This window comes from Scardinius erythrophthalmus, assembly GCF_964197995.2.
Source record: "Scardinius erythrophthalmus genome assembly, chromosome: 4".
Taxonomy (NCBI): domain Eukaryota; kingdom Metazoa; phylum Chordata; class Actinopteri; order Cypriniformes; family Leuciscidae; genus Scardinius; species Scardinius erythrophthalmus.
This window is the reverse complement of record NC_138224.1, coordinates 9,241,584-9,258,262: the sequence shown is the minus strand read 5'-3', so window position 1 is coordinate 9,258,262 and position 16,679 is coordinate 9,241,584. Positions and strand designations below refer to the sequence as shown.

Below are 16,679 nucleotides of genomic sequence, written 5' to 3'. Positions count from 1 at the left end.
TTTACAATAAGAGGTGTGTTGCTGCCATCTACTGGACAAATACAGCATTAAACGCACATTCATTGCTGTTCTTTTATTTTTTTTAAATAGGTTCACCTATTTATGTAGATAATATTTAATTTATTTAATAAAAACACGTCTGAATCGCTTAGCAACAATATAGTTGTAGTATGGTATTTTTAGAATAAAAGAACAAAGCAGTATATTCCACATTTAGTAATATTATGCATAATTTATCCAGAAACAATGAGATTAGAATTTTACATTTATTCAAATAATTCATGAAAAAAATATTTTCTACTAAGTTACAAGTGTTTGAAGTGATCAGACTTACAAAAATAGTCATCCGTCTTGTATCTCCTGTGTGCAGTGACAGGCTTTGATGCTGAATATAACCTGCAGTGTTTCTCTATCAATCTCCTGTAAGTTTAGTGTGACTTTATCTCCATCCTGACTTATGAAATATATTATTCTATCCTCTGTGAAGTGTCTTTTCATGCTGGAGGAGGAGTCCCGCTCATCAGCGCTCACACTTTATTGATATATATGGAGAAAATAAAAATGCTGCTGTGTGATTTGTCAGTGATTGTGTTTGATGATTTCCTCTGTTGTGTCTAATAAGGGAACAGTGAGTGTCATTGGCAGCTGTGAGAGTCTCTCTCTCTTTAGGGGACTGACAGGAGCCAGTTTCTTCAGTGTGTTTGAGGGAGCAGAGGAGAAACAGAGGCAAACAAACAGTGTGACGAGCAGAAGAAGATGGAGGGATTTCTGACACTCGTTTTACTCTCCTCTATAGTCACTATAACCACATCTGGTAAGTGCAAAATATACTGAAAAAATGTAAAATTTAACATTTTTAAATAAGCAGTTTGTCTATGATGGCCTCATATCACAGAAAACGGCGTAGAGGTCTGTGTAATAGAAATCGAGATTTTGAGACAATAGAATATTAAATATTATTAATATGTTATAATTTATTAAAGCATTTACAGTCGACCAGTGTATGATGAAAAGATGATTTGTCGAATCCTCTTGTTCAAAGGAGTGCTTAGCTTGTGCTCCAGCTTTATCTGTCCAGATTAGAATAATATTTTATGTTCTCAGAAACATATAGTATGTTAATCAAATTAGTAATATTCTACAGATGATTATAGACTGTTCTGATGCTACTGGATAAACCTTTCTCTTTTAATGTACAGATTTCAAGTCTATTAGGTTAGTTGGTGGTCACAGTCGCTGTGCTGGTAGAGTGGAGGTTCTTCATGATGGTCAGTGGGGAACAGTGTGTGATGATCGCTGGGATATGACTGATGCTGCAGTGGTGTGTAGAGAGATCGGAGAGGCTCTAGAGGCTGTGGGTAATGCTCGCTTTGGACCAGGATCAGGACCAATCTGGATGGATGATGTGGCCTGTAGTGGATCAGAGTCAACACTGAAGAACTGTGGGTCAGGAGGATGGGGTGTTAGTGACTGTGGTCATGGTGAAGATGCTGGAGTCAGATGCTCAGGTGAGCCTGTTCAATCTGCTTAATTGTAAGAAAAAGAAATGTAATGGAATTTATATTTATCTTAATAATTAAATAATTGAAATAATACATTGTTTATTTACATAATGTAAACACACAGGTCGCCTCCCTAGTCTCGTTAATGGATCTAATCTGTGTGCTGGAAGATTAGAGATACTTCAGGGAGACACCTGGTACACAATGTGTGACGCTGCCTTTGACCAGCAGGATGCAGAGGTTGTGTGTAGAGAGCTGGACTGTGGGGCTCCTGTACAGGTGCTGGGAGAAGATGCTTTTGGAAAAGGAGACGCTCAGATGTGGACACAAGAGATTCAGTGCAGAGGAAATGAATCATACTTTGTGTTCTGTCCTACATCCACATCTTCAAATACACAGTGTTTCCATGACAATGCTGTAGGAGTAATATGCTCTGGTTAATAATATTTTATACCTCTCTTTACATTATATTACACACATAAAGACATTCAGTAGCCTTAAACTGTGTTTTTTCCCCTCAATAACCTCTGCACAGGTTACACTGATCTCAGACTGGTAAACGGCTCAGACTCTTGTTCTGGAAGAGTGGAGCTTCGGTTTCTCAATGAATGGGGCTCAGTGTGTGATGCATGCTGGGATATGAGAGCTGCCAGTGTCCTCTGTAGACAGCTGAATTGTGGGATTGCTGTGTCTGTTGTGGGATCAGACTGGTTTGGAGAGGGAAGTGGTGAAATCTGGGCTGATGTGTTTGATTGTGACGGGAATGAAACAAAACTCTCAGAATGTTCCGTCTCTTCATGGAGTCGAGCTGAATGTTCTCATAGACGAGATGTTGGAGTCGTCTGCTCTAGTGAGGGGATTTTATTTTTTAAAAAAAGTTATAAATTACCCATATAAATCTTGCAATGACTAATTTGTTAATGATTAAATGCCACATCTTTCACTCAGGTTCTTCTCTGGCTGTTCATGACGGTCTGGTGCGGTTGTCTGGAGAGAGACAGTGTGAGGGGGAGCTGGAAGTTTCCATCCATCAGGGGCCTCATTTATAAAACTTTGCGTATGATTTGCGTCATAAGTGGCGTACGGATGAAACATAGGACGTGCGTACGCACAGAAATATTCGGATTTATAAAACCGTGCGCACGCACATCCTACGCAGTTTTCCCTTAATAAATCACAATCAATTCTAAATGTAGCGCAGCTTTTGCGGCTTCATGTCACGCCCATAGTTGCCCATAAATAGTCCGTGAAACGCCCACAAGTTAATATTCATCGATTGCGAAATCATGGCAAACACAGAGGAAAACCAAGAAACGTAACTTCACTCACGTCATTACGCATTGTGATGGCATCATGGCATTTTATTACCATCCATTTGATTGCATCTGACAAGCTACAGATGTGTTATGAGGATGAATTGCATAACATGCCAATATTATTGCAGAACATATTTCACTTTTCTTTTAGCAAATATGTGTTAATTTGCATTTCTGTTCTAATCTTCATTTGATTTTGTTTGTTTTACACTGCAGATCGATCAAACGGGTGTTCGTGTAGGCTGTTAATTGTAAGACTTGCTTTGTGAAGTCTTCATGTTATTTATGAGAGGCAGTATTGCCATTTATTTTACACAACGGTCACACACTTTCACGTGTTTCTTCCAACTGCCGACGGTGTCGCCATTTCTCATTTCACCCGTTTTTGTGCGTACGCCTGGGTCAGAGTGTGCGTGAAAGACCGCACATTTTCCCGTCAAGTTTGCTTTTTATAAATACCAATTATTGCGTAGAGAGCGGCGTACGCCTTCTTTTGTGCGTACGCAACGTTTATAAATGAGGCCCCAGGTCTGGAGGAGAGTTCTGCTGGACTCCTGGAGTCTCACTGAATCCTCTGTGGTCTGCAGACAGCTGGGCTGTGGCTCTGTGCTGAACTTCTCCGGCTCCTCTTCATCCAGTCCTGAACACAGTCATGAGTGTGTGACGGGCTTCCAGTGCTCTGGGAGTGAAGCTCATCTGGGGAACTGCAGCTCTCCACAAACTCTCAACTGCAGCTCCACACAACAGCTGTCAATCACCTGCCTTGGTGAGAACAACAACATCTGGGCAGATTCTTCAGTTGTTAGTGATCAATAATGTGTTTTTCTCTCTCTGAATATCAGGTCGCGGGTCCATCAGGCTGGTGGGTTCTGGGGGAGACTGTGCAGGGAGGCTGGAGGTTTTTCACAGCGGCTCATGGGGGACAGTGTGTGATGACTCCTGGGATATTAAAGATGCCCATGTGGTGTGCAGACAGCTGCAGTGTGGAGTGGCCCTCAGTAACCAGCAGGTACCAGCCTGGTTTGGTCCTGGTTCTGGACCCATATGGCTGGATGAGGTGGAGTGTGAGGGGAATGAGACGTCCCTGTGGAACTGCTCTTCTCCAGGCTGGGGGAAACATGACTGTCAACACTTACTTACTTTACTTTACTTTACTTTATTTATAAAGCACTTTACAACTGCACCTGCAGACCAAAGTGCTGTACAATCAGCAGCTTAAAAACAAACAACACATAAAGACAACATGCAACTTGAAAATACAGATACTAGAACAACCTCTCAAAAGCTAAAGATAAGAAATAATTTTTAACACTAACTTTAAATACATTCAAAGAACTGATCTCTCTTAGTTCAAGAGGCAGACTATTCCAGAGCCTTGGACCCGCAACAGCAAAAGCCTGATCACCTTTTGACTTTAAATGAGATCGAGGGACAGAAAGCAAGGACTTATTATTTGATCTTAAAGACCTCGGTGCTTGATGAAGAGCAATAAGCTCAGATACATAAGCAGGAGCTATCCCATGTACTGCTTTAAAAACATACAGAAGAGTTTTGTATTTTATCCTAAAATCCACTGGTAGCCACCTGAGAGAAGCTAAGATAGGAGAGATGTGATGACTTTTCTTAGCACCCACTAGCACAAGGATGATGTAGGAGTCGTGTGCTCAGGTGAACAGTAATGTGATTGATTTTTAAATATATAATTTCAAATGTTTAAAGGAATAATGTACAGGTGGTATTTTTTGCTAAATAAACACCCGGAAAATCAGGAGTGGATGGATCATATTTAACAACATATTTTCCATCTTACTGTATCGATGGTCTGATAGACAGCGCTGCCATGGATGCCGCTGCTTTTTAAATATTTTTTTATTAACCAAGCAGAATCAAGTAGTAAATAAGATTTATAATATATTATAAAAATATAATTAAGTATCTTTTTTCAGCAGTGTGCATTAGCCTTGTATTAACCAGTTATTTTGGTGATATTTTAGGTTTAGCACAACTTAAACTCCAATATTTTTAATGCACATCCTTTTCCATCTAGAGTTTAAAGAGATCAGGTTAACTGAGGGCTGTGAAGGGAATGTGGAGGTTTTCTACAATGGATCCTGGGGTAATGTGTGCTGGAACCAGATGGACAGAGACACAGCAAGTCTGATCTGTCAAGAGCTGAACTGTGGAAGATCTGGTGTTGTGTCTGATTCTACATCAAGACTGGAATCAGCTCGTAACTGGCTGGATAAAGTGAAATGTCGACCACATGATTCAAACCTGTGGCAGTGTCCATCTTCACCCTGGGGACAGAATGACTGTAATAATGATGAAGTGGCCAAAATCACCTGCTCAAGTGAGATTATGTTTAAATAATGTAAGATGGTCTCACTAGTTATGTTTCTTCAAACACAATGTTTGTATATAATGCAGTGAATAAACTGTTTCTGAAACACTAAACTAATTTGATGGACAGAGCCTAAAATTATTTATGAGGCTTAAATTATGTTTTCACATTGATATGTTTCACTGAGAGAAGTTATGATTTTTGTGTCCTAATGTTCAGTTCTCTTAATATTTAATCTCAGAGGAGGAAAGTCGTGAGTCTCCTCTCAGTCGTCTGACATGTTCTACCTCTCCATCTCCTCACCAGAGACAGTGTTCAAGTAAGATTTTTAATTTAAGACTGTTTTCCATTAAAATGTGCATTTAAAAAGAATTTATTTGCATTTAAAAATCATAATCAAATTCATAAATGTAATCCACTAATCATACATTTAAAGCCGTCTTAGTTAAGTTTCTGTGTGTTTTATTGTATATGGTGTCCTGAAGCTGGTCAGTGATGTTGCTGTGTGTGATTTAGATCATGTTCCTCTCAGACTGATTAGAGGTTTGGGCCGGTGCTCTGGGAGGCTGGAGGTGTATCATAACGCTGTGTGGGGTTCAGTCTGTGCTGATCTGTGGGACATCAGCGATGCTCAGGTGGTCTGCAGGCAGCTGGGTTGTGGAGCAGCACTGAGGGCTGATGGGAATTCAGTCTTTGGTGCTGGTGAAGGTGTTGTGTGGCTGAACAGAGTCGAGTGCAGAGGGAATGAGATTCACCTGTGGGACTGTCCTCTCTCCCTGAAGAACCACACTGACTGCTCCTGTAACGGGTCCCGGCCAGGGGTCCGCTAGCAGATGTATTTTGATACTTCTGGTCGAAGTGCTCTGGAAATGTTGCAAATATAACAAAGTTATAAGAGACGCGGGACAACTGTTGCTCTCTTTCCATTCAACCGGAATATGTTTTATTAACAACTTCATTTCAACTTTATATCTGCATTCAAGAATTATTACTGTTATCTTTTGTTGCTCTGTATTGAAACACAGGTGATATCCACAACTGGATAACATGAAGTCACATTCTCTTCAAAAGTACATTTCCCCATAAATGTATCTTCACATATTTCCACAACATACACTTATCACAGTTTTATCTTACCGTAAACACATTTTTTCTCTAACCATATTCTCTGGTATCTATCATTAACAGAGTATTTCTGTATTCATAATACCTTTTGTAAGTGTTCACTTAATATAACAGAATAAATCCCATTTGCAGTTTAGTTAAATTGTATTTACATTACATGAGGACAAACTTCTCATAACTGTCTCATAACTTTTACACTTAATTCCTATGAACCGAAATAAAATGATAGTCTAATATCACCACGTGCGTTTAATACTACCACGTGCGTTTCCCCCAAAGCTACATCTGTAAACTGCTATTTACTTATCTGTAAACGTCATTTATTACCCGTAATGCATAGTCTTCCACACACAGTTACTTTACACATACACAGTAATAAACTCGGAAATAGATAAAAGAAAACATTAGCGCGTGCGTCGGCCGCCATTTCCAACGTTATCATTGAACTTGATTATTTAACACACTTAGCTTATTAAACACACCACTGGGGATTCATATTAGCTTATAACCCTTTGCAAGTCATATAAAATATGTACAACAAACCTGGAAATGTTGCAAATATAACAAAGTTATAAGAGACGCGGGACAACTGTTGCTCTCTTTCCATTCAACCGGAATATGAGCTTCTCTTCCTGTGCGCCTCGCTAAGGGTCCCAGAGTGACGCGGCTGAAAGGTACTGCCACCTTGTGTCTGTTCTGTGAAACAGCGTGTCATAGCGCGCTTCTGTGCATTCTCTCAACAGTATTTAATTTGTAATAAAATAAAAGAAAACAAAAGGATAATAATTTCAACAAAACCTATTTTTGTGAGTGTCACATCCACCCCGACAAACAAAAATGGCTCCCGACATTTTCCCATGAAAACAAAACTAAAACTCATACTCTGTTTGGTTTAGTAAACTTGTGTAGTGACGGGCATGTAATATGTGTAAGGCATGTACATATGAGGTGTATAAGCAGTAGGTACAATGAACTGGCTATGCAGATGTGGCATGAAAGGTAGGGGGGGTGAGGTAGACTGTGAGGAAATGGACTCTACATGGTATTGTAAGGAAGGTTGGCCCAGTGACTCATAAGTGAATATTGGTTTAGGTCTTTTCTCTCTAACTGACCTCCTAACTTCTCCATGTGTCTCTCTTTCAGGCCAAGTCATAGTAGAGGGAGGACTCGGTCTTTCCACTTGTACTTGCTCCTCATGTCCATTTGTCTCATCTTCTTCAGGCTGAGATAGGTAAGTATCTTCAAGATGTTTACTTGTCTGTGCTTCTTCCACTACTTCCACTTCCCTGTCCCCTGCATTCAGTTCATCTTCTTCAGGCTGCGGTAGGTAAGTATCATCAGATGGTTCGCTGGTCTGTGATTCTTTTCCCACAACTCCTATTCCTCTATCCTCTGACTGTTGTTCTTCTACTTCGGGAAGGTGTACCTCTCGCCCCTTGGGTAAGTATGTGTCCATCGATACCGTTTTCCTCGTAGGTAATGTGCTTGAACAGTCTTTACGAATCATTGTCTGTTTCTTTGGAGTCTGATCAGGTGCTTTTGCAGGAGATAACTTTGACATTGGACTTTGCTCTCTCCTTGAGATCACTGATCTGTTATGTCCAGCTTGATCACTTTCCATCCTGACTACAGGTGTTCTCAGCCAATAACCTCCTGTCCACTCATCTTCATCATCAGTGTCTGATATTCCATCCTTGTCAGCAGAATTCACCCTCTGTTGAGGCTGCTTTTGCCTCTGATGGGGGGTTACAACAGAGTTAGCTGGCTGTACTGGGTTCTCAACTGGCAAGTCATTCACTAACAGCAGCAAGTTTCTGTGTATGGTTCTGTTCTTTGTATTTGAGTCTCCCTCAGGATGAATGACATACACCGGATTGTCTGAGATTTGCTCCTTCACCACATAGATTCTCTTCTCCCAGTATGAGCGTAGCTTACCAGGTCCACCTCGTTCACCCATGTTTCGAACCAGTACTCGGTCTCCTGGTTTGAGGACCACGCCCCTCACCTTCTGATCATAGTAGGACTTGTTCTTTGCACTTGATGACAGGCTGGATTTGTTTGCAATCTTGTATGCTTCCGTCATCCTTTTTGACCATTTCTCCACATACCCTTTGTGTGTCACTGATTCGGTGTTTTCCATTAATCCAAACAAAAGATCCACATCCACATCCACATCAAATCTGGTAAAATGGTCTATTACTACCAGAATGTACTCATAGCCTCCTTTGCTTTTCTCCAGGTGTAGGTAGTCTATGCAAACCAAATCGAGAGGGGAAGCAGAAGTCAGACCACCCATTGGCGCACGCACATGTGTGGTGGGTTTCTTTTGCTTTATACAACTGCATTTCCTGGTGACATAGTCCTCTATACACCTTTTCATGTGTGGCCAATAGAAACGCTCTCTGGCAAGATGGAGCACACGTTCGGTGCCAACGTGTCCCAGGTTGTCATGGAGATGCTTTAGGGCAACTGACCGGTACTTGGTGGGTAGGACTAACTGTTTCCTCTCTGGTGTTTGGCGGTACAGGACTCCATTCTCCAATTGTAGTTGACTCCACTCATGAAGGAGCTTGCGAGTGAGCCCACTCACTGACCTTCTGACCTCGTCAGTAAGAACCTTATTTGCCTCTTTCAGTCTCATTATTTCCCCTATTCCAGGGTCCTCTCGTTGGGCTTTGGCCAGCTCTTCGTGGCTTATCTTGGGCAACTGTGAATGAGGCCGTGGTATCACATCAGCAGAGGAGGTGTAAAGTGCAGCGATCCATGCTACATCTTTCTTCTGGGCTGCTCTACCCCCTTCCCAAGTCGCATGCAGCACATCCTGAGACAACTCCTCCGTGCATGTTGCCACATAGTTGTCAATATCGAGTGGGATGCGTGAAAGCGTGTCGGCGTCTATATTGCTTTTTCCAGGTCTGTATTTAATGTTGAAGTGGAACTCTGACAATTCTCCCACCCAGCGATGGCCAACTGCATTGAGTTTCGCAGTGCTCATGACATAAGTAAGTGGATTGTTGTCAGTGTAAATGGTGAAATATGGAGCATAGAAGAGATAGTCTCTAAATTTCTCACACACTGCCCACTTCAAAGCAAGGAACTCGAGTTTTCCGCTGTGGAGTCGGTAGTTCCTTTCAGCAGGTGTCAGAGTTCGTGATCCATATCCGATGACTCGCATTTTCCCACACTGTCGCTGATAGAGGATTGCGCCGAGCCCTTTCTCCGATGCATCCGTGTGTAGGACAAATGGCTCCTCGAAGTTGGGGTATGCAAGGACTGGGGGGTTGGTCAGCATACTGACAAGTCTTTCCAAGGTGCTTTGGTGATCAGGCTTCCATATGATGGGTGTTTTGGATGGGAGTTGTGGACCCTTGGACTTGCAGTGATTTGGAAGGGAGGACTTAACTTGGAGCAGCTCATACAATGGCTTTGCTATTTTGGCGAAGTCCTGTATGTAAGAACGATAGTAACTCAGGAAGCCGAGAACCCGTCGGAGGTCACCAACTGTTTGGGGTGTTTTGGTTTTTAAAGCCATCACTGCCTCAAGGTCTTTGGGGTCAATTCGAACTCCCTCGGCCGACACCAAGCGTCCAACATAGCGAACCTCCTTCTGAAACATCTCGCACTTTTCTGCCCGTAGCTTCACCCCATGATGTTGCAGTGCTTGGAGGACCTTGCGAATCACCCCCACGTGGTCACTGAAGGATCTGGAGTAGCAAAGTAGGTCATCCAGGTACGGGATGCAGTACTCATCTCTCAGAGAGCCTAACATCTCCTCCATGCTCCTTTGAAACGGCGCAGGTGCATTAGAAAGTCCAAATGGAATCCTTACCCATTCGTAAAGGCCCCAGGGGGTGATGAAGGCTGTGAGATGACGTGACCCTTCTGCCATGAACCCCTGGTGGTAAGCTTTACCTTGGTCCAGTATACTGAACATGGAATATCCTCCCAGTGTGTCTATCAAATCCCGTATTCGTGGCAGCGGATGCCTGTCGGGTACGGTCTTTTGATTCAGAAGACGATAGTCTATGCAAAGACGAAGCGTGCCGTCCTTCTTCCGTACACATACAACTGGTGCCGAATAGGCAGATTTAGATTTCACTATCCAACCCTTCACAAGAAGATCTTGTATGTACTCTTTCACTTCTTTAAACAATGGTTTGGGGATGGACGTGTATGCTCTTTGTACAGGGATATCGTCGTTGAGATTGATCACCATCTGCAGGTTCGGGATACAGCCGAGGTCGTTTCCGTCTCTTGCAAAGGCGTTTGACTCCTCGTGAAGCATCTTCCTAGCGGCCTCTTGCTGTTCTTCCTCCAGATGGTCGAGGTTTACAGGTGGGTCCCACAGAGCTGGATCTGAGTTGCTGACCTACTGACAGTCGCTGCAGGCTGTGATTTGTCCAGGATATCTGCCTCCACAACATTTTCAACACGCTGCAGGATCCCTAGAGCTGTTTTACGTGGTATTGTGATGTCATGATTGGTTTTATTACCAATTGGAATGGTGACATAGGGCTTTGTTGGGTTCTGGACTTCAAACAGACCTGGCCCAGTATCCCACTCTCCAGACGGTAGACTGTCTTCATCTGTCTCAAACAACACTAATCGGGTAGAGGCATCCATGTTTGACGGAACCCGACATCTCACCCACAACACTTGACCAGCAGAGAGAACTATCTCCTTGGCACCTGTTCTTAAGCGTCCTTGTCGTGTGACTGGCTTTGCTGTCTGAATAAAGTTGACAAGAGCTTCAGCTGTCTCTTTGGGAACAGATATGGCGTTGCTAAGCAAGTTAGCGAGTATTGGTACTAGTCTCTCTGGTTTGCCACAAATGAGTACTTCCAACACGTTAAAGCCAATCAATGGTTTATCCATGGGGTAGCTACTAATGAGGAATGGAACACTAATGGACAGGTTGGGGTCCAAGTTCCCTGGCAAGTTTATTGTAATAGCTACCCACCCATCATATGGAATGATACTGCCATTTGCCGCAATAACTTTCAGCTCCTCCTCTCCCAAGATCTCAGAGACTGAGTGGATACTGAGGTCAGGTAGGTACTCTTCTTTCCAGGCACGACTGACTATACTGACTTGTGACCCAGAGTCGAGCAAAGAAGTGACTGCTAAACCATTTAGATAGCTCTGAACTAGGGCCTTTTTGCCAATCAGACCAGCAACTGCTCTAGCGTTAGCTACACGTGGTGACTGGGGAGGGACCTGACATACTTGGCTACACTGACTTAATGGACTTGTCGTTACTAGGGTTGAGGGTGAAGAACGGTGCAACTTGTCATTACCGACCTCACTTTCTGGTTGGGACTTGCTTCCCGACTCGGCCACTAGATGTCCCTCTCCAGTGCCCGATTGAAGTTTCCCTGCTTCCTTGGTCGTTTTAAACAGCCCGCTGCACGGTGTCCTTCTTCCCCACATGTGAAACAGTGTTTACAGTCTTGTTTGTCTTGTTCCACGCAGCTTGGACAACCATAAGGTTTCCCCCATTTTGTTTGTGCCCTATTCTGATTATACTGACGCGCATGATGAGTCGATTGTTGTTGGTTTTGTTTTTGCATGGCTTCAACCAGCTTAGTGAGTTCCTCTACTTTGGTCGTGAGATCTTTCAGAGGATCTGGCTTTGTTTGATTTGGCTTGGACGCAGCACTCTCTGACTTTGTGCTAGTTGTCTTCACCACCTCCGACCCAAGCTGTGTACTGTGTACATTGGTTACGGTTTGTCGGCGTGAAGGACCCAGTCTTTTCATTCTCTCACTTTCCTCACTAGTGATTTTCATCACATGACGCAGAATCATATCGTCACTGATCTCTCTGTTTGCCAACAACGGTTTGAGTTCTCTGCGTATGTCGGTGTGCTTGTGCCCAAAGCCTTGGTACACTGTATGTAGGAAAACATCTTGCACTGTAGCTGTAGTGTACTTGATGTCAGTATCAGCTAATCTTGATGTCAATAGAACACGTTGTTTTAGACCGATCACACGATAAAGGAACTGTTGTGGTGTCTCGTTCTCATCTTGTTTCGTGCACATCAACTCTTGAAATAACTCTGTGCTGTTTTTTTCTCTTAGGTGAGTTTGAAGAAACCCCTTGAGTTCAGTCACTGTCATGTCGTCTTTGTTTATCAACATTTCTTTGAATATGCCTGGTTTCATGATTCTTAGCACACCACGAACAATCTCTGAATCGGGGAATCCTTCTTTGATTCCATCATCAATTTGTCTACAGACGTTATTGTAGCTGATGTCTGAAGATTGGTCACCGATCTGTCCGCCTTGCACTTTGAACTCTCTCCGAGGCAGGTAGCTGAGTTCCCTTAAGGACACCATCCCCTCACGCGCCGACTGAGAGACAAGTTCACTCGGTGGTTTTCTGTCTGGCTGTTGAAGAGGGCCTGAGGATTGGGTTAAGTGTGCCTGTGACGATACAGCATTTGTTGGTAAGCACTGCATGAGTTTCTTGCTAACCTCTTCATAGCTAGCTAGCACTTTAAGTAACTCAGTGTTAGCTGTGTCAGGTGTATTTAACATTGCTGGTGCTATTGGGCCTGAATCTAGTTCAGCAATATCACTAGGTGACGCAGCCCTAGCTACATTGAATGTGTGGTGGCTCTGTTTGTGAGTGTCTGTGGTGTTTTCAGGGGCTGTTTGGGTAATGACTGAACCCTCAATGAAATCAACACGGTCATCAAGCTTACCCCAACCCTGCTCAGTATGTAACTCAGAATCACCTTTTACATTTGACATCGACACATCATCATCACGACATTTCACCACATCGTCAATAGCGTCTTTCAATATCAACAACTGAACCATTCCCTCGTCCTCCATGTCAAGTAACTGCTTACTGTACATGAACGAGTTGATGTAATCGTAACATCCTTCCTCGTCTCCTTCCACAAGCTCTGACTGGTCCTCGCTCGACACTGGCTCCACCGCTCTGGCGACCTGAAGAAGCTCTCCAGCTGACAGGGTGAGTAAGCTTTTCCTAATGTCCCACACTAGGCTTTTCCTCCCACCACTCGACATGATGGCTCCTCGTCTCCCTCACGGCTGGCAACACAATTCGGCGATGATGCAGTCAGCTCCGGATCGTAGACCTCCACTCGTTCGCAGTTCCACGGCTGGACAGGGTTAATCACTGGTCAGCGTTGTCATCATTCGGCTCCCGCTCCGCTAGGTGGCGCAGAAGTATCCCGGACGAGCCCCCAAGAATCTGTAACGGGTCCCGGCCAGGGGTCCGCTAGCAGATGTATTTTGATACTTCTGGTCGAAGTGCTCTGGAAATGTTGCAAATATAACAAAGTTATAAGAGACGCGGGACAACTGTTGCTCTCTTTCCATTCAACCGGAATATGTTTTATTAACAACTTCATTTCAACTTTATATCTGCATTCAAGAATTATTACTGTTATCTTTTGTTGCTCTGTATTGAAACACAGGTGATATCCACAACTGGATAACATGAAGTCACATTCTCTTCAAAAGTACATTTCCCCATAAATGTATCTTCACATATTTCCACAACATACACTTATCACAGTTTTATCTTACCGTAAACACATTTTTTCTCTAACCATATTCTCTGGTATCTATCATTAACAGAGTATTTCTGTATTCATAATACCTTTTGTAAGTGTTCACTTAATATAACAGAATAAATCCCATTTGCAGTTTAGTTAAATTGTATTTACATTACATGAGGACAAACTTCTCATAACTGTCTCATAACTTTTACACTTAATTCCTATGAACCGAAATAAAATGATAGTCTAATATCACCACGTGCGTTTAATACTACCACGTGCGTTTCCCCCAAAGCTACATCTGTAAACTGCTATTTACTTATCTGTAAACGTCATTTATTACCCGTAATGCATAGTCTTCCACACACAGTTACTTTACACATACACAGTAATAAACTCGGAAATAGATAAAAGAAAACATTAGTGCGTGCGTTGGCCGCCATTTCCAACGTTATCATTGAACTTGATTATTTAACACACTTAGCTTATTAAACACACCACTGGGGATTCATATTAGCTTATAACCCTTTGCAAGTCATATAAAATATGTACAACAAACCTGGAAATGTTGCAAATATAACAAAGTTATAAGAGACGCGGGACAACTGTTGCTCTCTTTCCATTCAACCGGAATATGAGCTTCTCTTCCTGTGCGCCTCGCTAAGGGTCCCAGAGTGACGCGGCTGAAAGGTACTGCCACCTTGTGTCTGTTCTGTGAAACAGTGTGTCATAGCGCGCTTCTGTGCATTCTCTCAACAGTATTTAATTTGTAATAAAATAAAAGAAAACAAAAGGATAATAATTTCAACAAAACCTATTTTTGTGAGTGTCACACTCCCACAAAGAGCACGCTGGACTCACCTGTGCAGGTCAGAGCAAAACACTGACCGATAATAGTGATTTTCACATCATTTTAGTGCTACTAACTGTGTATTTGCATGATTTTTAATCTGTCTGTGTCTGTTTTGCCAGATTTGTCAGTGTCCACTACTCCTGCCACAACAACATCAGCTTCTCCTCCAGTTTCTCAGACAGTGCGCTCAACATCAGTCACTCCTCCACAAACTCCTCCAGTGTCTCTCTCTGTGCTTGTGGTTGTACTGGGAGTTTTGCTCTTACTGCTCTTAGTGCCACTGCTTATACTGATTCAGCAGAACAGAGTGATGAGGAGAGGTAGGAGAGATCCAGAGACTGTCATATTGTGTGTTATTCAGTGTGTGATCAGTCATGTGTTGTGAACTGACAGCAGGTTTGTCTGTCTACACTCACAGCTCTCTCTAAGAGGAGACACAGGACGACGACTGAGGCCGTTTATGAGGAGATTCATCACAGACACAATCACTTCACTCAGAGAGGTGAGACATGAGCCGTGAAACTTATTTAATATGATTAATTAATAAGTGAGTCTGTCAGACACTTGATGTTCATCTATTATTAGTCCTGTTAAACCTCCGGCTTTAAACCAGAGAATTCCTTACAGAAAACCACAGAGCTGCAGGTGCATGTTTATGTGTGTGTGTGTGTGTGTGTGTGTGTGTGTGTGTGTGTATGTGTGTGTCTCTTCCTGTGTGTATTTTAAGGGTAATAAGGAGGGGTTAGTAAGTCAAGGTGCAGGTGTGTGTGTGTGTGTGTGTGTGTGTGTGTGTGTGTGTGTGTGTGTGTTTGTCTCTTCCTGTGTGTATTTCTGGAAGGCAGTGAGGAATGGGTTTATGTGAGGATACATGTGTGTTTGCTAATAGGCCTAAAACTTAGGATTTTCTGCCTCTAATGCTTTTAAAATGTATGTTATTAATATTTGTGTTGTAAGTAACACAATGCTTTATGATCCAAATGAGAAATGAGGAGTCAATCTGTATGGAATGATGAATATGTTTCTGACTGTTCTGCACAGGGAGTCTCGTCTCTGAAGAACTGCATTCTGGGTATGAAGATGCTGATGAGTTTCTTTCAGGTTAGAGAGCTGAAGTAGATTAAAATCAATAATTTGTTTTACAAATGTAAAAAAAAAATATTTACACATTTTAACACTAATTCAACTGTTCACAATACTAAAACTTTTATCTTATTAGAAAAAGAGTTCAAGACTGCATATTATGATGATGTCACCAATGGCAGTGTCCTGAAAGGTCAGTGATCCCGCTGTGTCCCAATCAGAGGCTGTGTCCCAATCAGAGGCTGTGTCCCAATCAGAGGCTGTGTCCTCCGGAGGTCGCATCTGAAGACTGCATACGTCACTGAGGCGGTCTCATTTAAGAAAAATAACCGTTAGATTGCAAAGTAAGAAAGAAATTTCAGTATTTTACACCTCATGAGGAATAACAGTCAATTTTATTACGGTTACTTCTCTTAAATAAGACATCCTTGATGAGGTATACAGCCTTCAAATGTGACGACCGGAGGACTCAGCCTCTGAATTGGGACACAGCAAACATTCATTACCCAAAACCTGCAACAGTATATTTTACATTTATTTTGTTTCCCAAAATATTAAAAAATGCCCAAATTATACATGTTTTGATGCAGAAGAGATGATGAAGGAAATCACACCGGGATACTATGATGATGTCATCACTGATGGACTGAAACCAGATCGTGAGACAGGTGTCGTTCGGTTATTCTATAATAGGAAGAAATATTTAAAATATATTAAAATCTGTATTTAGAAATATATATACATTATATATTGTCTCATGTTAAATTTACAGAATACACACCTGAGAGCTATGATGATGTAATGACAAGTGGACAGAACTCTATCAAAAATGGTGTTTACATTTTATTGTTATTGGTGTATTTTCCATAATCCTTCTATAGTGATTTATGATATTATGTATTAATCCCATTACATTGTAAGATATAAT

General features: G+C 42.3%; 1 protein-coding gene across 1 annotated transcript; it reads left to right on the top strand.

Annotated features, from left to right (window-relative positions):
- Positions 1 to 694: 694 nt before the first annotated feature.
- On the top strand, positions 695 to 16,037 carry LOC308689068 (scavenger receptor cysteine-rich type 1 protein M130-like; the record flags this gene model as incomplete). The annotated part of the gene is made up of 16 exons (XM_081362620.1): positions 695 to 814; positions 1,200 to 1,508; positions 1,627 to 1,938; positions 2,038 to 2,352; positions 2,451 to 2,536; positions 3,347 to 3,584; positions 3,661 to 3,947; positions 4,456 to 4,486; positions 4,866 to 5,168; positions 5,401 to 5,478; positions 5,676 to 5,960; positions 14,646 to 14,687; positions 14,791 to 14,991; positions 15,090 to 15,173; positions 15,710 to 15,769; positions 15,973 to 16,037. The coding sequence occupies exons 1-16, from the start codon at positions 757 to 759 to the stop codon at positions 16,035 to 16,037; spliced, it is 2,754 nt and encodes a 917-aa protein (XP_081218746.1). The 5' UTR covers positions 695 to 756.
- Between the last annotated feature and the right edge of the window lie 642 nt (positions 16,038 to 16,679).